Source organism: Anabrus simplex, chromosome 3 (assembly GCF_040414725.1).
Source record: "Anabrus simplex isolate iqAnaSimp1 chromosome 3, ASM4041472v1, whole genome shotgun sequence".
Classification (NCBI taxonomy): Eukaryota; Metazoa; Arthropoda; class Insecta; order Orthoptera; family Tettigoniidae; genus Anabrus; species Anabrus simplex.
Window position 1 is genome coordinate 270529293 of NC_090267.1, and position 25440 is coordinate 270554732.

The 25440-nt window shown below is 37.6% G+C and overlaps 1 protein-coding gene across 1 annotated transcript in view; it reads left to right on the forward strand.

Annotated features, from left to right (window-relative positions):
* The window catches only part of Sbf (SET domain binding factor), an 851001-nt gene that overhangs the window by 146430 nt on the left and 679131 nt on the right, over positions 1-25440 (forward strand). The window contains exon 9 of the mRNA XM_067143032.2: positions 3741-3922. Within this exon, the coding sequence (XP_066999133.1) occupies positions 3741-3922 (182 nt within the window). The remainder of the gene's footprint in view (positions 1-3740; positions 3923-25440) is intronic.

A 25440-nucleotide genomic window follows, 5' to 3' on the forward strand; every position in this document is an offset into this window, starting at 1 on the left:
TTGTTTTCCATTTGAGCTTTACTTTCTAATTCATCACGGATATTGGTATTATTTTCAATCTCTTGGCGGGATTTACCTAAATGAACTGCCCATTTCATTTCTTCGTGTTTTTGACGCCAAATTCTGTGTTCTCAAAATGAGCAGGAAATCTTGTCAAACATCTACTCTTCTAAGTTTCTTTAAGAAAGAACCTAGTAAAAGTAATAATTCAACACCAGGAGAGATTTCCAAAAAGGACATTGCTGAGGCCGGCTCATCAGGTGAAGTGGAAAGTATACAAAATGGAAAACCACAAGTGAAACATTCTTCTAAACACTGCTTATCGGGCATCAGCAATGACTGGTTTAAGCAATTTACGTGGTTAGTTGTGAAAGAAAATAGTATATTTTGTTCCACATGTATAAAATGTTCATTGAAGAAACCGACAAAGAAGGAAGTGACTTGGGTGACTATACTGTGTGCAAGACTTCGAAAGGAGAGTTTAGTTGACCATGAACAAAGCAAGCTGCATACCGATTCTTGTTCAAACTTAAGTGAAAGACGTGCATTTGAAGAAACTGGATTTGGGCAAATAGAAAAATCAGTTTCTATTTTAAACAATTTACAGAGAGATGCTTTTCTCGGAGCCCTAAGATCAGTGTATTGGTTGGCAAAAAATGAGCTACCACACACTACATCATACAGAAAACTGCTCAAACACTGTGAGGCTATGGGTTGTACATATCTAAAGCATCTTAATATTGGTGATAATGCTAATTATACTTCAGCAAGAATAATGCAGGAGGTACTTAATGTTAATAATAATATAATAATACTATTTGCTTTACGTCCCATTAACTACTTTTACGGTCTTCGGAGACGCCGATGTGCCGGAATTTAGCCCCGCAGGAGTTCTTTTACGTGCCAGTAAATCTACCGACACGAGGTTGTCATATTTGAGCACCTTTAAATACCACCGGACTGAGCCAGGATCCAACCTGCCAAGTTGGGGTTAGAAGGCCAGTGCCTTAACCGTCTGAGCCACTCAGCCCGGCTTGATGTTATAGCTTGAGAAATTATATGTGAAATATTAAAGAACATACATTCAGCAGATTATTTCAGTGTTCTGTGTGATGAAACTACAGATATTTCTGTACTGAAGCAACTTATTGTGTACATAAAATATGTCAATGAACTTGAAAAAAGAGGTTAATGTTAGTTTTGTGTCAACCTACAACAATATTGATGGTAAAGCTGAGACCATAACAAATAAACTAACTGAAATCCTTGAAAATTTAGGTTAAAAACATGTAATTTGGTAGGTCTAGGATCTGATGGGGCAGCTGTCATGATTGGTAAGCAAAAGGGAGTAGCAATATTGCTAAGAGAGAAAACAAATTGACTCATGGTAAACTGTCACTGCATTAACCACAGATTGGCAGTGCCCAGGCAGCAGCTGAAGTGCCTTATTTAGTGAAGTTTAATGACATTTTAAGACAACTCTTTTTCTTTTTTTCAAAATTCCTGTCAGGATGGCTGGTTTAACTGAAACCCAGAATATCATGGACAGCCCTCAAATTAAACTAAAATTGGCCAGTGGTACTAGATGGTTGTCTCATGACTCTGCTGTAAAGTCTCTAAGAAGATATCTAAGATTTGTGGTGAGTGTTGTTGCTGCACTTGAGAGGCCACTGAAAGGAATGATATTACAGCTGAAGGCTTAAGCAAGTACATGAAGACATACAATTTCTTAGCTGCAGTTATGATGCTTTCAGATATCTTACCTGTTCTGTGCACATTGTCTAGAGCTTGGCAAACTCATGATATTGACTTGACAGAAATTGAGCCAATCTTAGAAGCCACAAAACTCAACATCTTACAATTGAAAGACACTCCAGGAAATAATTTTCATAGTCTGTCACCATCTTGCTGGTGAACGGTCAGACTTCCACATCACTTATTCAGATGTCGATGTTGTGACCTTCAAGACAACAACAAGTACATAGATACTGTTATCCAGCATCTAGAACACAGATTTCCAGATATGCCCATCATTTCCTGTTTTCCAAGAGTGTTTAATGCAAAAAGTCAAGATCAGAATGAAGCTTCTGAGTTGCTTCTTGATTTCTACTTTAAAATGGGAAGCCCTCCAGTCATAAATTACAATAGCTCTAAACTGGAATGGTCTGTTGCATCAAAAATGTTCCAAGGAGAGTCCTACATTGGATTAAGACCTAAACAAATAATGATGAAGTTTGCAACAACATGAGAGCTGAAGGAATCTTTTCCAAATTTAGCAAGACCAGCTGCTATTGGACTGTCCATACCCGTGAGCACAGCTGAATGTGAAAGGGGATTTTAGGCTTTGAAGAGAGTTAAAACCTATTTGAGGAATCGTATGAAGCAGAGCACACTCAACAATTTGATGCTGATTTCACTAGAGGGACCAGACTCAACAGAATTCAATTATGTAAGAGATGTAGACAACTGGGCCTCAAAGAAGAAAAGAAAAATCAACGTATAAAATGTCATACTAAAAGTAAATTTCATTTTTTTTAATGGTAGAAAAAGATATATCTTATTTTGTCTTGTTGGTTATAACAGCGAAATCAATTTTTCAGTTTATGTTTACCTCTCTGATATTATTGTTAATCCAAGCATGTGGCCCACCTATATCAACCAGAGGGGAATAAACAATTTATTTATTGAAATTTTATCACTCATTTTTGAAGTAGTATTCCCCCACCCGGCTACATATTCCTGCCACCAGGCTGACAAAAATTTCTGGGGAGAACACTGGTGTACGTGAATGAAGTTGGATTGACATTCAACCATTTCTGCTGGGTGCTTCAATTTTTTTGTCAGGCAGTGTATATGTAATCGGTTCCACTAACAATGAGTGGAAAACTTGCAGACTAGGAGAATTCCAAACTTCCATAATTATTTTTAGGCATATTTATGTTAATTTCTCTTAACACTAGTGCTTTAACCATGCAATGATAGAAACAACTCATTTAGGTTGCATAGCTCTCAGCTTGCATTTGGCGGGTGGTGAGTTCGAAGGCCGAAACGTACCTTAAACCCTTTCAATATAAATATCATACAAATTTCATGCTCTATAAGGTGGTGGAATGTAATGCGAATGTAAACTAAGTAATCCATGAAAACATTAAAAACTCTTTCTCTTGTTTACTACATAGTTTCTTTTTCATTCAACAGATGTACTCCTGGCTTACTCCATACACAACACAAGAGTAAATTTCAACTTATATTTGTGCTTTATTTACTTCTTTAGTAATATACTACAAGGTTCTCTTCAACATTGTACTCTTATTGTAATGTGATCCGAGAGTGGATGCAATGACTAAAATGCTTTGAAAGTAATTTACTCTCATACGAAAGTTTCTGATGTTGACTTCATTGGTCATTTACTACAGAAGTAGAGCTTACTCTTCATTGGTGCACACCACCCTTATATTTAAAAGAAATTGTTATACTGTATTGTGTTAAGGTATGATTTTTCTACACAGGGCTGAGTAGCTCGGGCAGTGCTGAGCTCAAGGTAGAGGTTTCAATCCCGATTCTGTTTTGTGGTATTTGAAGGTGCTCAAATACACCAGCTGGCATATTAAAAAAACTTCTGCAGGATAAAATTCCGACACCTAGGTGTCTTCAAAAACCGTAAAAGTAGTTGGTGGGACATTAAACCAATAACATTATTATTATTTACTTATTTATTTAATTATTTTTTTCTCTCATAGGAATTAGCACAGCAGTTGTATACTAATGAAAACCCAAATCCGCAGCCGTATGTTCAGAAGATCTTAAAGCCACCAGAGGGAGCATTTGCACGAATTCATCAACCCCATTTTCCTAACATTTCTGGTGTCCAGGTGCAAGCCATAATTGATGAAGGGCTTGCTAAAAATAACTTGAAAGCTAGGTAAGCCTTCTGTTTAATACTCCTGCATGTTATTTTAATTTTATGTTTGACATTCTTGTCTTGCTGTACTTGTTGTTCTTGTATTTTTCAATGTATCCGTGTTAGAATAATGTTTATATTTGAAATTGTACAAAAAAAGCAGCTCATGGCTCCAAAGAGCATAGTATTTCTTGAGGTAAAAGAAAGAAAATGGAAAGCCAGGAAATACAAGTAAATATTCTTCTTAGATTTTAAATTTGATTCTGTTTTGGTCTGTTTGGACTGTATGGTAAAGTAATCTATATTCAGAAGCTTTTATTTTCTCATTAATGTTTTTGAGTTTATTTTTATTATATAAAATATTTTTTAAATATATCGATCCAGTTTTACCCGACTTGGATACAGAATAATTTAGTAATAGGCCTAATGGCCTAACTTGTGGTAACAATTATGTTTTAATTTAAGAAATGTAATTATAATAGTGCCGTATCTAGTCTCCTAGACATTGGCTGTCACCCCCGAGAAAGTACCCCTTTCTTTGGCTAATCTGAAGAGGAGTTGGGTGGTGTAGATGCTTGTTCAGACTTTGATGTTTCGGACCCATGACATCAATAGTCCAACTCCTGGCTTGCCTTCTATTTTGCCTTGTAATATCAGGTACAGTAACCTGTACTTACCACCATGTAGGTCATGGCCTAAATAAGCTATATTTCCAGTATAGATGATGTTTGCCACCTCCCTCTCTGCTCTAGCTCATCTTAATGCTTCGTTATTTGTCATAGGATCTGTCCAGGTTACTCTGTGCATTCTCCTTTGTAATCACATTTCAAAGGCTTCTAATCTGTTCATAGAGGAAGTTTCGACAGTCCAGGTCTGTACTCCATAAAGCAGCGTTGACCAGATATTGTATTTCAGCAGCCTTGTCCAAAGTTTGAGATTTAAATTATAGTCGTGTAATTTACTTATTTATTTATTTATTTATTTATGTATTTATATTTTTATTTATTTATTTGTTTTACATTTTATGGCCTACACTGGACCACTCTAGTCAATTACACAAAGGATTCCTTGATTTCTTATCAGCCCAATATTTTTTCATTCTGAGAGATGCTGCCTTCCTTTGTTCTGTTGAAAATACCCCTCCATTAGACCTTTTATTGATCTTGGTTTGTAGCCTCGTATGTGTGTGTGTGTGCGTCTTGAAGTATCTTTATTTTTTTCTGTTTTGTTTTTGAGATCATCTATTGTTGTTTGTAGTTCTTTGATATCCTCCTTAATATCCATGATCCATTTAATCTTGGTTTTGCTGTTCCACAATTTTCCAATTATTCTTCTGCTAATTCTGGTGTTGTGTAATAATAATAAATAATAATAATAACATACATACTGTCCCCTTCTCCGGGGTCGCTTAGTCGGCGGAACAAGAGTCCCAAAGGGTGGACTGTTCGCAGGGTCAACTTGCTGTTACGGGACCGACCAACAGAACATTTATTTTTACAGGACCATTGGTGACTGGATAGGAGACATAATGTTCAATGAAAATCAGGACAAAATAACAACAATGTTTATTAAAATAATGAAAACTCAGTCTGGACAAATGCACAAAAAAAAAAAAACAACAATATTTCACCAAAATGATTCAATTCATTATTGCTTGTGACAAATAAAATGATTGAGTCCTTGCATACTTCTCAGTTTCATTTGATTCCATTACTTCTTCAATGAAACTCCCTCCAACATTTTACTCTGCAACATTGAATTAATCATGTGATTAGCAATGCTATCATTTTCAATTGCAACACAGGTTTAGAAAATTCTCAGGTGAATTACTTTCACTATCGAAATTTGCATTTACTTATTAAAAAAAAAAATTGTTAAAGATTTACTTTACCACACTTGTGAAAAATCCTTTCTAAATCATTTATCACTAGCATGAAATTCTTTTAGTTTATTCTTAATAAGTTCTGTATAAATCACTTTTGGAAAACTCCTTACAATGTTTGAGATCGTCGTTATAAATTTTGGAAAACTCTTTACCATAATGAGAAATTTCTTACAATGTTGGCTATGATGGTTTACAGGTGTACAAGGTCATCGTGTTGGCGTGCACACTGGAGTCTAATCCATCATGACCATGGCTACGTACAGCATTGTCGTATTACTCCAGCAACGTTCCGGAAAATTCCAAGCTTTTCCTCGTGTTCATTGCATCTTGGCTGCTAAGTTTCACGGAGATAGCTGAAACTAAAATTCTGTTAAAATTCTGTATTAACAATAGAATCCACACTAGTGGTAACTCACTAAATTATTCACAACACTTAACTGGTGCAACGATGTATTTTCAGGTCCAGGTTTACTACCAACTTTGACTTCCAAACACATTCACCTAGTTACGATACGTCTTAAAGCTGACAAATAATATTGTTGATTATTACGATGTTTAAACGCCAGATTACTTCTCGAATATTCCCTTAAGGTCGTGCCTTTCCTTTATAATTCCAACGGAACATTCCATGAGTTTCTACTATAAAACTCTACTTCAATAAACACACGAACTGTCTGCGGTTCAGCAAGTTCCACACGGGAAAATGTGCGGCTGTAATAAACCCGCTGAATACTGCATTGAGCTAACAAGTTGCATGGGCACTCAAATAAAGCAATGGTTGTGCCTTACGAGAATTATACAGGTATTAACGTCGTCTGCAAATACTCTTCTTTTCCGTAGAGAATGCACTGTTCATCTTCTCCGTAAGAATACGACTGTACGACTTTCTTCAAAATTATTCTGTTCGTCGTTTCTTAAGGTACTCTTCTGTACTGTTTGGTGTTTCACAAGGGACTCTTCCTTGACTTTGTTCTAGAAAAATCCTAAGATTTTCTAGCACCTTCCTTTATTTCCATTGGCTGTTGGCCATCATGCACCGTGATTCGTCTTTCACAGCTTTGAGTGGATTTTCGAGAATAATCTCCCCTCTCGTCTGTCAGTGTGTCAGGTGACGTAACTGCGTGCGCTGGCAGCCTTCAACAGATGTTGACCTACTTTCGGCTGGCTCCCATCGGCACGGCACGGTAACATATGATACACGCGGTCTCGTAAACCAATATTCCGTAATAAAATTTTGTCCATCTTTCCTAAATTAACTGAGGCACCATTTAGACGGGTACAATACATTACATACATTATCATTATAGACTGTTATGCCTTTCAGCGTTCAGTCTGCAAGCCTCTGAGAATTTCCTAAACGTCGCCACAATCTTCGATTTGCAACTAGTGTTGTGGCCTCATTTAGTTCTATACCTCTTATCTTTAAATTGTTAGAAACCGAGTCTAACCATCGTCATCTTGGTCTCCCTCTACTTCTCTTCCCTCCATAACAGAGTCCATTATTCTCCTAGGTAACCTATCCTCCTCCATTCGCCTAACATGACCCCACCACCGAAGCCGGTTTATGCGTACAGCTTCATCCATAGAGTTCATTCCTAAATTACCCTTTATCTCCTCATTCCGAGTACCCTCCTGCCATTGTTCCCAACTGTTTGTACCAGCAATCATTCTCGCTATTTTCATGTCTGTTACTTCTAACTTATGAATAAGATATCCTGAGTCCACCCAGCTTTCGCTCCCGTAAAGCAAAGTTGGTCTGAAAACAGACCGATGTAAAGATAGCTTCGTCTGGGAGCTGACTTCCTTCTTACAGAATACTGCTGATCGCAACTGCGAGCTCACTGCATTAGCTTTACTACACCTTGATTCGATCTCACTTACTATATTACCATCCTGGGAGAACACACAACCTAAATACTTGAAATTATCGACCTGTTCTAGCTTTGTATCACCAATCCGACATTCGATTCTGTTGAATTTCTTACCTACTGACATCAATTTAGTCTTCGAGAGGCTAATTTTCATACCATACTCATTGCACCTATTTTCAAGTTCCAAGATATTAGACTGCAGGCTTTCGGTACAATCTGCCATTAAGACCAAGTCGTCAGCATAGGCCAAACTGCTTACTACATTTCCACCTAACTGAATCTCTCCCTGCCATTTTATACCTTTCAGCAGATGATCCATGTAAACTACGAACAGCAAAGGTGAAAGATTACAGCCTTGTCTAACTCCTGTAAGTACCCTGAACCAAGAACTCATTCTACCATCAATTCTCACTGAAGCCCAATTGTCAACATAAATGCCTTTGATTGATTTTAATAATCTACCTTTAATTCCCCCCCAGTATGGCGAACATATGCTTTCTCTAGATCTACGAAACATAAACACAACTGCCTATTCCTTTCGTAGCATTTTTCAATTACCTGGCGCATACTGAAAATCTGATCTGACAGCCTCTCTGTGGTCTGATACCACACTGGTTTTCATCCAACTTCCTCTCAACGACTGATCGCACCCTCCCTTCCAGGATGCCAGTAAATACTTTGCCTGGTATACTAATCAATAAGATACCTCGATAGTTGTTGCAATCCTTCCTGTTCCCTTGCTTATAGATAGGTGCAATTACTGCTTTTGTCCAATCTGAAGGTACCTTACCAACACTCCACGCTAATTTTACTACTCTATGAAGCCATTTCATCCCTGCCTTCCCACTGTACTTCACAATTTCAGGTCTAATTTCATCTATTCCTGCTGCCTTATGAAAATAGTTTATTTACTATCCTTTCCACTTCCTCAAGCATAATTTCACCAACATCCTTTTCCTCCTCCACATGAGCTTGGCTGTTTGCAACACCACCATGATGATTTCCTTTTACATTGAGAAGATGTTCAAAATATTCCCTCCACCTGTCCAGTGATTCCCTTGGATCTATTATCAGTTCACCTGAATTACTCAAAACACTGTTCATTTCCTTTTTCCCTCCCTTTCTAAGATTCTTTATTACTGTCCAGAAAGGTTTCCCTGCTGCTGACCTAGCCTTTCCAGGTTATTACCAAAATCTTCCTATGACTTCCTTTTGGATTCAACAACTATTTGTTTCGCTCTGTTTCTTTCATCTACGTACCAATCCCTGTCTGCCTTGGTCCTTGTTTGGAGCCATTTCTGATAAGCCTTCTTTTTACGTTTACAGGCTACTCTCACTTCATCATTCCACCAAGATGTTCGCTTTTCCCCATCTTTACACACAGTTGTTCCTAGGCATTCCCTTGCTGTTTCTATTACAGCATCCCTGTATGCCACCCATTCACTTTCTATATCCTGAACCTGCTTCCTGTCTACTGTTCGAAACTTCTCACTAATCATATCCATGTACTTCTGTCTAATTTCCTCGTCCTGGAGACTTTCTACCCTTATTCGTTTGCAGACAGATTTCACTTTCTCTACCCTAGGCCTAGAGATACTTAGTTCACTACAGATCAGATAGTGGTCTGTATCATCGAAAAATCCGCGAAAAACTCTTACATTCCTAACAGATTTCCTGAATTCAAAGTCTGTTAAGATATAGTCTATTATGGATCTGGTACCCCTAGCCTCCCATGTGTAGCGGTGAATAGCCTTATGCTTGAAGAATGTATTTGTAATGGCTAAACCCATACTAGCACAGAAGTCCAGCAAACGCTTCCCATTCCCATTAGCTTCCATATCTTCCCCACATTTACCGTTCACCCTTTCATATCCTTCAGTTCTATTCCCAACTCTCGCATTGAAATCGCTCATTAGCACTATTCTATCCTTGCTGTTGACCCTGACCACGATGTCACTCAATGCTTCATAAAACTTGTCAACATCCTCATCTGCACCCTCACATGGTGAATACACGGACACAATTCTAGTCCTGATTCCTCTCACTGACAAATCTACCCACATGATTCGCTCATTTACGTGCCTAACAGAAACTATGTTGCGTGCAATGGTATTCCTGATAAAGAGCCCTACCCCAGACTCTGCCCCTCCCTTTCTAACACCCGTCAATTACACTTTATAATCTCCTATCTCTTCCTCATTATCTCCCCTTACCCGAATATTACTTACTCCTAGCACATCCAGATGCATGCTCTTTGCTGACTCAGCGAGTTCTACCTTCTTTCTTCCATAAGACCCATTAATATTGATAGCTCCCCATCGAATTCCATTTTGTTCGCCAAGTTGTTTCCAAGCAGTCCCTCGCCTGTCAAATGGGAGTGGGGACTCCATTACTCCCATAGGTCCGAGGCTTGCTTAAAGTGTTCTGAGCTCTGTAAATTCATGAAGCAGGATGCTGCCCTACTTGCACATAGTCCAAGTGAGGATCTCTCCTCTAACGGGTTATGGACCACCGGTGAATTGTATAGTCCTAGCCGCCTGAGCACAAGGAGGGCCACGACTCAGAATATGTCCGAGATGCCCACTCCCATTCCATAGCAACTGGTATCCCGACTCTCAGGACCACTTACTAGGCCACTCAGCCGTTGCCCATGGTACACGAACTAGGACGTCACTGCAGTAACCCACAAACATGAATAATAATAATAATAATAATAATAATAATAATAATAATAATAATAATAATAATAATAATAATAATAATATAGAATGAATATTAACAGGCTTACAAAGAAAATTTTAAACTTAGCCTTATCAGTGGCTATAAGAAATCAGTGATAACTTAACTGAAATTGGCATTAATGAAGAAACCATTCAAGATAGAATAATATTCAGAATCTTAATTCACAAACACAAATTTTCTGTAAAGCCCACCCGACTAAATACAGGATGGACTGAACAACGTAAAAAGGAACACAGCGAGAGGATGAAGAGATATTGGGAGAAGAAGAAAAACCATAAAAATGCTAATAAGTTCAAACGCGCTCCTTAGTTGGGCATAACGAATCAATAATAATAATAACAATAATAATAATAATAACAATAATAATAATTGTTACCGAGTTTTCGTGGATCACAGAGGTGAAAGAAGGTGTGGGCTGGAATGAGTCTGTCTACGAAAGTCAAAGATTCATTTAAAACTTTAAAATAAAGGTTATATTTCTTTTCAGATATTAAATTTTAAAAATATATCAGGTACAGGTAGTCAGGTACAAAGTAGAAAAAAAATGGAAAAAAAACCCAGAAAAGACTTAGTTGCAATTTGAGCTTCACGCTCGTAATTTACCAAGGTCCCAACATCAAAATTGTTTTGATAGACAGGTAGCAAAGGAGAGATATCTCCCAAAACACAATTTTTCAAGAGCACTTTGCTCCAACGGTAACAAAATACAACCTTCCAAAGGCCCCACTCAATAGTACACAGAAATCTATTACACAACTGCAAAAGAGCTTACATGCTGTATAGCACTCCCAAACTTTTACGGCCTATTCAAGGCGACAATTAATAATTACAAAAGAGCGTCTTTGCTCAATACAGTTCAAGCTTTAGGCCTCTCTAGGCACAACCTACAATTTACAATACCATGAATTGATACAGGGGTATCTTTTACCCATTCTACTGGGCCTTCGTTAAAAAGAACAGGTTAAGTTACTGGCTCCAAACTCAAGAATGTGTGGAGAAAACCAAGTTTAAAACCCTACTTGGGCTTGCGGCCCGATGCTGCAGAGGCTAATCCCACACTACTGAGGTGACTAGAACACGTTAATTTGTAATTAAGTTAAGTTGACATTTTAGAAAACAGACGGTTACATAGTTAAAGATTAGAACCTTCCCCTCGGGTCAGCTTGCGGAGATAACTACTGTATTTAGATGGAAAAAACTGTTGGCCATTACCTTAGCTGATGTTCTGCCTGCCGAAGAACACACACACACACACACTCAGAAATTCGACGATCAATAAGACAAGTTAGCTCGAAAAAGCTACTGCTTTTATACTCGAGGGGAAGCTTCGAGAAGGCTCTGTACTAAATCCGAACACACCCTCTCATTTTTATTGGTGGATAGAATAGGTACAAGAAACGTTTGAATGGCTGAAAAATAATTACAGAAAATTTGTGTTTGGCCAGGCTCCACAGCTGGCGGGATGAGAAGGAAGTGTTGCAAACCTTGAAGTATCAAAAATAATGAAAGTCAATTCAGTTGAGAAAACTCAATTCAGTTGAGAAAACCTATAAACACACATTTTCTTCCGATCACTTTTATTCCACTTTGCACCAGAGTGCTTGACCTCAGTTTTTGGATAGAGACATCATTGGAGAAAAGTCCAAGTTTCTTGAAACCAGTGATACAACAAAACAACGAAATATAGTCAGTTTAGGAAACTTTAAAATAAAATATTTCTCTGTAATTTAGTAGTGACATCTTCTGATCAATGTTCCAACCGCATGCACTAGCTGTTTCAAGTTTTGTATGATAGATAACGTTCTCCAAGGCACTTCTTTTAAATGCGCGGGGTGGAGGTGTACCTCCCAGTACAACAACAACAACAACAACATGAACAACAACAACAACACAGTAGTGAAGCCAGAATGGCTATATGCAAGCGAATGTCTGGCATTTAACTATAATTTAGATAAACTAGAAATACTAGAGAGGCGAATCATGAGGAAAATATTAGGCCCACAAAACACAGCAGAAGGTTGGAAATTACGAAGTAATGCTGAAATATATATTAAAAAAAATAGAAAATATATCAGATGTAATGAGGAAAAGGAGACTTATTGTTTTTTGGACATTTATATCGAATGCAAGATATAGATTAACCAGTAAGATTTTTAGATATTTGTGGGGTAAGAAATCAACGACAAGCTGGGTCAATGAAGTAAGAAAGGATTTAGAAAAAAACAATATAACAGAAGAAATAAATAATAGAGAAGGCTTTCGGGAAAAAGTATTGATAATAGAAGGATTCCAAGGTAGGAAAGTAAAAAAGACTGGTTCAAAGTGGTCTGAAGACAGAAAGAAGAAACATAGTGAACAGATGAAAGCATACTGGAAGAAAAGGAAAGAACAAAGAAGAAGGAATTGAAATTGGCACGTGGTCCTCTGGTGGCCCATTCGAAAGAAGAAAAAAGAAATAATAATAATAATAATAATAATAATAATTAGAGGTGGCTTTTACAAACTACATAGATAACAAATACTTGTGCCTCGGTGGAAAGGGAAATTATAGTGTGAAAATGGATGGAAATCAATTCCTCGCAAGTAATTGTTTAAAGTACCTTGGATCAACTGTATCTGATGATGGCAATCTAGATCTGGAAATGACACACCGAATTCAGGCTGCCTGGTTAAATTGGAAAAGGCTGTCTGATGTCCTCTGGGACAGGAGACTAAATATCCAAGTGAAAGGGAGTATCTACAAAAGTGCGGTGAGACCTGCCATGATATACGGTGCAGAAACTTGGCCAATAGTACAATTGCAAAATAAGCGGTTGGATGTAGCCGAAATGAAAATGCTACGATGGATGTGTGGTGTTACTAGGAAAGACCATATCAACAGCTTCATACGAGGCAGTGTTAAGGTTACTCAAGCATCACAGAAAGTTCAAGAAAGGCGGTTGCTCTGGTATGGTCACATTAAGCGCAGGGATGAGAACTATGTAGCAAGAAGAGTGCTTGACTTGGAGGTGAAGGGCAGGAGGGAGAGAGGGAGACCTAGAAGATGGATGGACTGTGTGCGAGAAGACTTCGCAGAAAAGCAGTTAACTGAAAACACCATTTCGGGACCGAGGAAAATGGAAAAGACTTGTCAAAAACGTTGACCCCGCATGAGCGGGAAGAGAAGAAGAAGAAAAAGAAGATAAAATTAAGAAATGACCACACAGTTTAATTTCTAAAAGTATATTATACTTTCTATAATGAAACTACAGTGGACTCTTTTTAATTCGAACTCTAAGGGGAATCAGAAAAAAAAATTCAAATTATACAAATTTGAATTAACTAAGAGCGACTATTTTAACAAAAATATATAGTATAGTATAAGTACATAAAATATAATAAATTCATTGTAATTAATAATTATTACAGTATTCTGCATTCTACCATACCTTAACAGGTAAGTCTCTTCCTTGTCCTTTCTATATTATTTCATTTCGGTGTTTCCAAATTCGTACGTTCGTCATCACCAGTTGGTTCATTCCAAGCTGTGTATTAATGTGATAATGCCATACTTTCATAATGTGTACACCCATTGTGCCCCTCCACCCCTCTCTCACACACACACATACACACACACTGTCTCACATTTGTCATCCTCTGGTTTTCTCCACACACTTTCTTTCCATTCTTCAGCTCTGATCTATTCTATTCTGGTGTCTTTCATTGCATTTATTTTATTAATTTTTGTTTTCTTCTACCACATTTGTCTCAGTTTGTCTGATGTCCTCTCTGATACTTCTCAAGCACACACGGTGTGATGAACATCTTAATTGGAGATTAATTTTGTTGTTAGCTTGTGCTTGAAGCGCTTTGTCAGCACACAGGCAGCCACATGGTGATGAACGAGCATACCACTACAGTTCTCCAACGGTATAGCACAAGTTCAAACCCTCATTATTGTAGAAGACTGCCACGTGAACAGTCGAGATCTTCTGAAGACACGGAGCACAGTTCTCTGCGAAACGTAAAAGAGGTGACACAGCCCCCTCGTACAAGTGATATCAAAATGGCGTCCGGTTAGTGACACCATGGGAAGGCGTATCACTACAAGGAAGCAACAAAATCAAAATGCTACCAAAACACAGAAAACAAAATTAAAATAAATCTGGAAGAGTGAATATTGAACACAAGGGACCCGTTTCCCAAGGAACTAAAAGGGGTGGGATCAACAAGGGAACCAGAACAAGCATCTACAAGAAAAATTTCTGCACTCTTTTCAATAAATAACTATACTATAATTAATTCAAGGGAACCAGAACAAGCATCTACAAGAAAAATTAATACAAACAATTACATCTTTATCTGCAAATAAATATGTGAAATAAATCAATTATATCTAGTTAAAAGAAATATTTGGAGTTTGAAGTAAATGAAAATAAATACATAGGCCTAAGTCATATCTACAATTCCTTTTTTTTAAAGGAAGAGAAATTTAGTTAAATATAGTGCCTTTTAAATTAGAACAAATAGTTTATAAGTTCTGAGGTGAAGTTTTTAACAAATAAATATACCATCTCTTAATTTGAATAAATAAATAAATAATTTATGTAAATTTAAAAAATATATAAATTTTTAAAACGAAGTACTAACCCCAGCAACCTAACTAAAAAAGGAGCTCCTTGAATAAACCTAAAATATATCGTATAACATGCTATCTACACTTAAAATAAATAAATTGTCTAAGGCCCATTCTTAATGGAGGGTTCACTACACCGAACGCGTAGCAGAAGAAGATAAATGCAAAACGCGTCGCACGAATCAATCGCCAAGACATCTCTGACGAAAAATAGCATACCCCAGAAATAGAACCGAATAGCATAGTAAAATTAAGCATCACCAATATAAAACCACAAACAGAAAAAGAAAAAAAAAAAAAGAAGTCATCGTTCATGTGCCGTACACTTCAAGAGAGAACCGGTCAGATAATTCCAAAATGTTAGTAATCACAGATTCAAATACACACTCGTAAGAGAGCAACAACAATTGAGAGATCCGTACACAGCAGCATCCAGAGGCAGACTCCACACGCGATAAGATAACAATAATAACAATACAACAGTTACGTAACGACAGGCAAAGATAAGGGCAGATAATCAGCAATGGCAGACAGACACGGTTTGAGGAGATAAGCCGACTCAATAATGCAAGAATGATGACGCAAACGTAAATTAAGCCCTCCATTAACAATGTCCTTACATTCTACAGAAGCACTACACGCAAAATGAATAATACTGAAATTTACTGTCACCAAATGGCCCAATATATAACTATCTACCTTAAATTACTTTTAATAATTATTATTATTATTTTGGAAAATGAGTGTCAACAGAGATTGTTCGGTGCACAATTCAAAATGTACAGTTACCGAGGAGAACAAACCAGTATAAAAATAATGAAAATAAATAGAACATGTCACAATAAAATTTTACATCGCACACCGGCAGAATTTACAAGTACGGGCAGCAATAAATCCAATGAAAACACCAGCATGAAGGGAACGTCACGAGAAACACACACGAATTTAGCAGAATAAAACTAAGATGAAAAATAAAAATAAAATGGGAAACGATCAAAATACACCAAGAGTTCAGTGGACATCACAATGCACATACGATGACTCCAAAATACAAGTCCACATGACGAAAATGAACGAACATAAGTTATGCCTCACAAAAATATGAACGCCAAACTACGAAGTGCATACAAAATTTAGAAAAAACATATCCACAAATAAAGAGAGGCGGTCTTTACAGAAATGAAGAAAATTACATTACCAACTAATCCATAATGAATTAAGCAACCAAACAATCACTATCGCCCACAAGGCAACACTACATTCTAAAACAAATACCTCACCATATTCATCTTATACACTAATGCTATACATATGATTTACAATTCACAATCCCTGAAAGGGATACAGAATGTTTTTCACCCAATGCCTGAACTAGGCATGTTGAATACGTCAGCTGGCATGAGAGACCCAGTTCTCAGCGTCATGCTCCAGCGAGTTCAAATAGCAGACAGCCATTTCCAAGCGCCCAGCACACACCACAGTTTAGCGAGTTACGCGCTATCTGTCTATTAGCGTTCAAACTCACCACAAGTGCCACTGCGCGCGCATAGATGGCGGTAACGTACACATTTCAGGCAGTTGAATACACTGTTACCAACATAGGAGTGTAAAATGTGCTGTGCATATGGTCCAACAACACATACAAAAAGTCCAAATATATTATGCAGATAAACGAAGATGTACACCGTCTGATTTCAAATTTATTCATTAATTATAACGCCTCAGAGGTTCACCTTGTTTTCATGACATGGCACAAGCCTGAAAGCCCATATCATGTTTATATCAAAGGTTGTTTCTGAAGCCCTTGGAAACCTGTTCACCCCGACATTTTTTTTTACAAGATCCTAACTCCAAATAATGTTAGGGAAAGAAAGGAGATAATTGTCATATACAGCTTTAGTTAGTCTACATACATTCTCTGAGGACTACACACTCTTCCAGAGAACGGTAAAAGGAGAAAAGGCCTGGTTAGGTACCTTGCCATGAAAATTTGCAGTCTTTTGTGCTCCCTGAAAGAGGACTGACCCAAATGTATGACTGCTCTACAAGCTGTATGGTACATTAAATCAAATGCAGATGCCGTGCATGTTATCTCACATGATGTTGTGAGTGAGTGACTCAGGGAGATGGCTGAAACCAAAGAATGCAGAGATTCTCATGATGGTTCCATGTTCCTAACAGGGAATTAATCTCTACTGTATCTATTTGATTTGTTGAGTATATTTTCAATTAAAACAACCTAACAGGTTATTTTTTACTTACAGCTTTTGGTTATCGTTTTCCGACCTACCAAGCGAGTTGGCCATGTGGTTAGGGGTGTGCAGCTGTGAGCTTGCATTCGGGAGATAGTGGGTTCAGACCCCACTATCAGCAGCCCTGAAGATGGTTTTCTGTGGTTTCTCATTTTCACACCAGGCAAATGCTAGGGCTGTACCTTATTTAAGGCCACGGCCGCTTCCTTTCCACTTCTAGTCCTTTCCTGTCCCATCATCGCCATAAGACCTATCTGTATAGTGCGACGTAAAGCCAATAGTAAAAAGAAAGTTTCCGACCAGCTTGCTACTAAAGGTATTCCAAGCAGTATGGCTACAATTGATTTGTGTAATACAGTTGTATAACACAATGAACAAGAATTGTATTTGTGTAGATTTCAGTGCAAATATAAGTACAAAAAGCATGGAAGGATCAATAAATGTTAATTATTTTCATCTGCAATAGGTATGTAATTGGTTAACATGAAATAACACTGCCAAGTTTTCTATAAAAATGAAATCACATTGAAAGAAATCAAACATATTTTACTGAAAAATACAACCACTTTCACAGATCTCTAATAATAAGAAATGGAACGGAAAAGGAACAGAACTCTTTAAAGTGTGGTGCTATTGGAGAATAATAATAATAATCATCATCATCATCATCATCATCATCATAATCTTCTTCTTCTTCTGCTTCTTCTTCTTCTTCTATGGCCTCATTGGGCTACTTCAGGTCAGTCGTTTTCTGGTCATCTTGTTCGATAAGATATTTTTCTGAATTGCACAGTATCTTTTCACTTTTATCTTTTCTGTCATTCCTCATCTGTGAATGCCCTTTTCATTGTACTGTATGCCATTTGTCTGGTTTTGGTGTAAACCTAATTTTTATGTTTTTCAGTTTTTTGTAAAGGTTTTGTTTTGTTTTGCAAATCGTCCGGAGTTATTTCTGGTTCTCCCAAATGCTATCTAATTTCCTTAGTCCATTGTACTTACTGTTTCAGATTCCTGAGTTTCTCTATAGTTTTTCTTGGTAATCTGGTTCCTGGTGTCCTCATAACATGACCAAAAAAAGAGACAGTCTTCTTCTGTACAGTATCTGTGATGGGCTCCAGTTCTCTATACGCCACTTCATTTGGCACTATACACCATTGTCCATCTTTGTGATATTTTTTTATTTATGCATGTTTTAACTATTCTGTCTACTTTTGAGTTTTACTTCCGTATGTCACCTCTGTTTGACCCACCATCTTACAATGTTTTAATGTTGTTTTGATAGACTTTTTTTGTATGTAGATCGTGTTAATTTTTTATTAGATCTTGTTTGCCATGCAGATTTCTTGTCCAACTTGTATGTTATAATTTCTCCTAGGTATGCAAATTGTTTCACTTTTTAAAATTTTATAGTTTCTTGTTATTTGCCATTATGTGGTTTATTACTAGTGGATCAGCTACCATTATCTCAGTCTTTTTGAATGATATCTGGGATCTTTGCTATATTTTGTAGACATTTGTTTTCTGGGGGTTGTTAAAGGGGAAACCATACAAAATTTTGAAGTTGGGTATTGAGAAGATGATAGTGAATAATAACATAGATGAAGCAATAAGAATGTTTGCGAGATCAATAGAAATAGCTGCCAAAGAAATGGCTGTAAGAAAGAGAAGGAAATTTTTTTTAAATCTTATGGTATATCAACAAGAGTAAGAAAAAGAAAATTGAAGTGAAAAGAGCATTAAAAGTGTACGGAAATGAGGAATCTCAGGACCTAAGGTTCGATTTCTGCAGAAAGAGGAAGGATCACAAAGATTTAATGAGTGAAAGTAAAAAGAACTGGCAGGCCAAAAGGTACAGTTATTAAATAGGTATTGTAAAGAAAATTAAACTAAGGAAGTATAGAACAGAATAAGCATGGTCTGTAAAGAATATCAAAGCAGCAAACAAGCAAGTATAATGTACCGGTTACGACCTGTACATGCTGTATTTTTTTACTATTAATTGTACTTCATCATCACGCAAGACATTCAGAGCGAACTTGGTTTGTTTGCATACGGAGGAGCAAGCAGGCGAGTCAGCGACAGCTGTCTGTGTGACGTAGTTGCAGGGACAATATAGACTACCCACCTGACGCCACGTGTAGCCGGCATGGCCTGGTATGTTCTGGATATGAACGTCATGTCTTCGTGAACATTCAATTGAAAATTTTTTAAAACTTCTATTATAATAATAATTGCAGCAACTTGAGCGATATGGCATTTTGAAGAGGATAACATAAATGTCTCAAATTGTGAATCTCAAGAAAATCCGTCAAGGGATTCACGAGGTAATCATCCTCAAAGGGATCGCGTTTTATGACGTAGGAGCCTCAAACTGAATATAAGCTGAGCTCACTAGACCCGATCAGTCATAGCTGGGTGTCCAGCCTGACTTTCCACGCTGCAGTGTTCGTCGTATTGCTGACAGAGGCTATCTTCGAATATTCAAAGTCTTCATGTGGGACTTAAACTCTGACAGTCGTGTTGAAATTATAAATTGTGCGTGTGTGAACTCTAATGTATAACAAAGTCTTTATAATGAACATTGAGTCCATCAGTCCAAGTTGAAGTTATAAATTTTACATGTGTTGGAACTCTGATTATGACAAGTCATGTGTTGGACTTAGGTGACAACAGTTTAGTTGAACTTATATTCTGTGCGCTTGTAGAAACTTCTTGATATAACTTACTTTTGTTCTCGTAGAACTGAGTTTATTACTACGTTGCCTGTGTGAAACTTAGCTTCTGAATAAACATAATTAATTTCAATGTGACACTACTGCGATATACTAGGAACTGTGATATTTCTTTTTAAATCTCAGTCAGCAGAACTTAATCTCTGAACACATTTCATTAATTTCGGTGTGACACTACTACATTATACTATTAACTGTGACAGTTTGTTAAATCTCAGTCAGCATAATTTCATTTATAAACAAGGGTGTTTATGAAAATGTTCGAACTTTGACATGAATGTTAATGCAAGTGATTGCCATAATCGTCTGCTACGACACCAAGGTTTCACTCCGAACTCAAACTGTGTTCTTTATCCAGTTCGAACAAAATTGTGTATTATTTCTTCTGAACAGTGTGTAAATTATTTGTGTGCGACTGACAGCAGTGTCTTTGATAAACTCTCGAACAGTCACCTATTTCATTTAATGTAAAGTGCACCTAACAACGAACTGTGCTTTTCATTTCAACCTTAGTTCTTCGTCAAAGTGTTTAGTATTATTTTATGACTGATAGCAGTGTCTTTGATAAGTCTTGAGCAGTCATACATTTCTTTCAATGTCAAGTGCTACTTTATTTAGTGGAAAAATACCACGAAGTGTGCCAAGTGCGTGAACAATTTTCAGTTTCATTATTTCCATTCATGAACTGTGCTTTAATTTCTTCCAATCTCGATGCTACCCACATCTTCATCTTCGGTGAACTTATAAATTCTATCTACAAGATTAACAGTGAATTCGACTGCATATCCCAACCACATTAAATTAAACAGTGCTGTTAAACCAAAGTGTCCGCGGACTGTGTAAATTTGGACACTTGTGTAAGTTATGTGACGAGTAATTACCCCGCAACATCATCAGAGAACGTCGGAGATCGTCCAGAACGTCGAAAGTTCGAGACTCGAACACATATCAAAACAACCTGTGTATTCCAGCCTTATCTCAACGTAATATTGGCAACCTGCAGAACGTGTTCTAGTCCATTTCAGCCTGGTTAACTGGGAGCATGGGTCATCAAAAGGGCGATGTTGAAGACAGCGACTATCAACAGTAAGGTGATGTGCACTTTAAAATGCATTTTCTGAATAAAAAACTATTATCCAATCTATCTAAAAAATTTCTTGTAGATGGGACCCTACCTCCTGTACCAAGCCCTAGCTAGAAATCACCCAGTATTGCCCTGAGAACTACTTCGTGCTAATTTTAAAATTAATTCATATAGTTGGGCTATTTTACTGGTACAATAAGCAATGAGGAGGGTTTAGTGTATTTTTCTTTTTTGATACTTGCTTTACGTCACACGGACACAGATAGGTCTTATGGCGACGATGGGACAGTGAAGGAAGCGGCCGTGGCCTTAATTTAAGGTACAGCTCCCGCATTTGCCTGGTTAGGGGATAAAGTCAGAATGGTTTAGGAATAAGACTGGACTAAGATAGGGAAGTGTGCTGTCACCTCTTTTGTTTATTATGGTCATGGACGAAATTGTAAAGGAAACAAAGGAAGCCTATGGAGGTAAAAAAATGAAGATACTGCTATTTGCAGATGATGATGATGCTGATGTGATCTTTGGAAAGAACAGCAAAGAAGTGCTACAACAACTAGATGTACTGAACAAAAAATTGAGAAGTATGGCATGAAAAGCATTACAGACAAAAGCAAGTCTATGGTGATATCGAGAGGGGAAAGGCAAGGAAAGGGCACTGTGAAAATTGGAATTCAGTGTCGGGAAGTTCTGGACAGCTTTAAGTACCTAGGAAGAGAATTAATGCAAAATGCTAGGATGGACATGGAGATTAGGAGGAGGGTACAGCAGGGCAAACCATTCTACCAAAGTGTAAGAAAACTTGTTTGGAGCAAAGAAGTATCAAAGAAAAATAAGAGATAATGTACAAAATGTACTATGTACCCATACTGACTTATGCAGCTGAGACTTGGACTTGGACTTTGACTAGCAGGCAACAGAGTAGAATTCAAGCCAGTGAGATGAAATTCCTAAGAAGTATAATAGGAAAGACAAGGAAATACAGAGTGAGAAATTAAGATGTTATGAAAGAAGTTGGGATACGAAAGATAAATGAGAAAATTGAAAAGAATAAACTAAGGTGGTTTGGATATGTAAAGAGGACGGAGGAGAATAGAATTCCAAGACGGATACTGGTGGCAAAGTGTGAGGTTAAGAGAGCAAGAGGAAGACTTAGAACAAGGTGGATTGAATCAGTGAAGAGCGGTATAAGAAGGCAAAATTTAGACTGGGACAAGATCGTGGAAGAGGAATGGTGGAAGGAAAGAGGAAGATGGAGAATTGCCATAAATACCCTGACCCAGCAGGAGCTGGATAAGGGGAAATGATGATGATGATGATTGTTAGGGGATAAAGATACATGGAAAATGAATAGAACTCAGACTGGTATACATAGACATGCAGGGTACACTCTTCCTTTACTGGATGATCCAATAACTATAGATGAAGAATTAGACACACTGAAAAAAGGAAATGTGGAAAGAGAGAGAGGATTTGGGGGGGGGGGGGGGGGAAGAAATCAGGTGCTGTTAGTGGAATTACGACTTCTGGAAAGAGCTAGGTCAGGGCTTCTCTCACGTCCAAAATCTCACGCGTGCAAATTGATATGCAGAGGCTCTGTGCACTGTGCATCGGTCCGACTCGGCTTGACTCGGACGGTGTAGTGTGCTGAGAACGACGAAGCGTTCGGTGATAGATGGCTTGTTTATCAGTGAAATAGATAAAGCACGAGACAACATAATAATGGAGCAACCTGTTTCGAAGAAAGCAAAGACTTCCGAAGGACCATTTCAGTCTAACTGAGAACTATCGTATTTTTTTTCTCAGTCATGATGATAAAGCCAAATGCTTAATCTGTGGGACAATAATTATGTGATCATCAAAAAGATCTATTTTGTAATACAAAGGCTTTGCTCACATTCTGTGAGAATTTGTCGAAGGAAGATTTTCCTAAGTTGCATCGAGAAGCGGCTAAGATTATTTCTGTATTTGGTTCCATATGCTACGTGATAGTTCTTTTTTCCCTTTTTTGAGTGGTACGAAAGCTAAATCGCGTGCGAGTAGGCCTATATCTGATTGTAATTTAAAGAAGGCTCTCAGAATTGCTGTCAGCCGATCCCTTGTTCCAGACATAACTGGTATAATTGCACAGATAAAGGAAAAGAAGAGCTAGAGAAGATAAATTGTCTGCTCAAACCAAATTGAAGGAAGGGTGTTTCAACACCGGTAACATTGTCCCATACAACAGTGTCTCTGCTCACTGCATATAAACATTTCGCAGTGGGGAGAGAATTAGCCGGGAAGGTGAAGAAGGCGGAGACAGGCCAAACGGTTGAGACAGGTGTAGGGAAAGTGGAGTGGGGGTGTGCACTCTGGTCAACCTAGTGATGTTGTCTCCTGCACCTTGTGCCGTGCAGTGCATGGGCGCATGCACCGTGACAGGCCCTGAGCTAGGTAATAGCAGTCAGATGTTAGGAATAATAACTAACATATTTAACAAAATTTTTGAGGGTAGGAGGAAGATGTGCCAGAGGATGGAAAGGGGTAGGGCATCTTAGAAGCAAAAGTAAAAAAGCCCCTGAAGGAGATGAAGAACCGGAAGGCAAGTAGAATCTATAATTTGCCAGCAGAAGTGTTGAATTTAGGAAGAAGGGGAAGCAGGGAGATTGTACACATCTGTAATGAGATGTATAACAAAGGAGAATGGCTGAATTACTTTCTAGCAACAGTATTGATACCAAAAAGAATAGTACCAAGAAATGTGAAGAGCATTGGATTATCAGTTTAATATCTCATGCAGCTAAAGTGTTGAATAGAAGGCTTGATGGGAAATTAGATGGATTGGAGAGGAACAGTTTTGATTTAGAAAAGGAAAAAGAACAAGAGATGCCATTGGCCTGCTAAGATCCATAGGGGAAAGATATACTCAGAAAGGAAGAGAAATGTAGTTTTTATATATTTGGTAAAAGCTTTTGGCATGGTACAATGGAGCAAACTGATGGACATCTTGAAGAGGAAAGGAGTAGATTGGAAGGAGAGAAGACTTGTACAGAATCTATATTTACAACAGAAAGTAAGAATAAGGATTGGAAATGAAATGTCAGAAGAAAGCAGAATTGGAAGAGGCGTTGGACAAGGTTGTTGCCTGTCCCCTTTGTTGTTTAACTTACACCTTGAAGAGGTTATTGGAAAACGCTTAGATGGAAGGAAAGAAGTGGGTAATGGTGGAAAGAGGAATTGAATGTACTGTGTAAGGTTTGCCGATGACTTGGTATTATTAGCAGAAAGGGAAAGAACTTCAAATCAAATACTAAAAGATGTGAATGAAGCTTGCAGGGAGTATGGGACGAGAATCAGTACATCAAAAACAAAGAGTATGGTGATCGGTAAAGGAAGAAAACCAGCAAATATCATGATATAGGAAGTTAATATCATCCAAGTAAGAGCTTTCAAATATCTTGGAAGTACAATAAAAGAAGATATCAGATACCATCTGGAGGTGAAAACTCGCATTTCTATACCATAGTTAAGGAAACGTTCAATAGGAATACGGCAAATTAGAAAAAGGTTTAAGAAAGCCTTGGTAAGTGCTTTGTTTGGAGTTTGGCATTATATGAGGCAGAGACATGGACATTGAGAAGGGAAGATAAATGAAAGGCTAGAGGTGTTGTGGATGTGGAGGAGAATAGAGAGAATAAGGTGGATGGAAAGAGTGAGAAATGAATATGGGAAACAGTTGGTGAGAAGAGAAGATTGTTGCTGCAAGTTATAAGAGAAAGGAAAAAGAATTGGATGGTACACTTATGAGATGTGAGTGTTTAACAGAAGCACTGGAAGGATTACTTTGCAGAAGGAGACTGCAAGGAAGGAGAAGGTATATGATGAGAGATGACATCAAACAAGGAGGAACTTGGAAGTATCTGAAGAGGATGGCAGAAGACAGGAGAGCATGGAGAGCTGCCATGTGAAAACCTGCCTGTGGGCAGAAATGATGATGATGATGATGATGATGATGCTTGATGGTAGAAAAATTCCAAGATTTTGGTAGCAAGGAATAATATATCAAACATACAAAAGGAAGGGGGGAAATATTAAATACAAATAATTATAGGGGTCTTCCTTGTTGGATACACTCAGATTTATACTAGGATTTTTGCAAAACTAATTATGGAATGGATGAAAGATTACTCTATACTCTCAGTGTACCAGTGAGTATTTAGAAAATGAATGAGCATAGATAATATATCTATAATTAAAATAATAAATAAATATTTAAAGAGAAAAGGTGGTAGATTATGTATTTCAGCTATAGACCTTTAAAAAGCTTTTGAATCAGTGAGCAGATGGGCTATTGTTAAGAAGCAGCCTAGAGTAGGGATGTC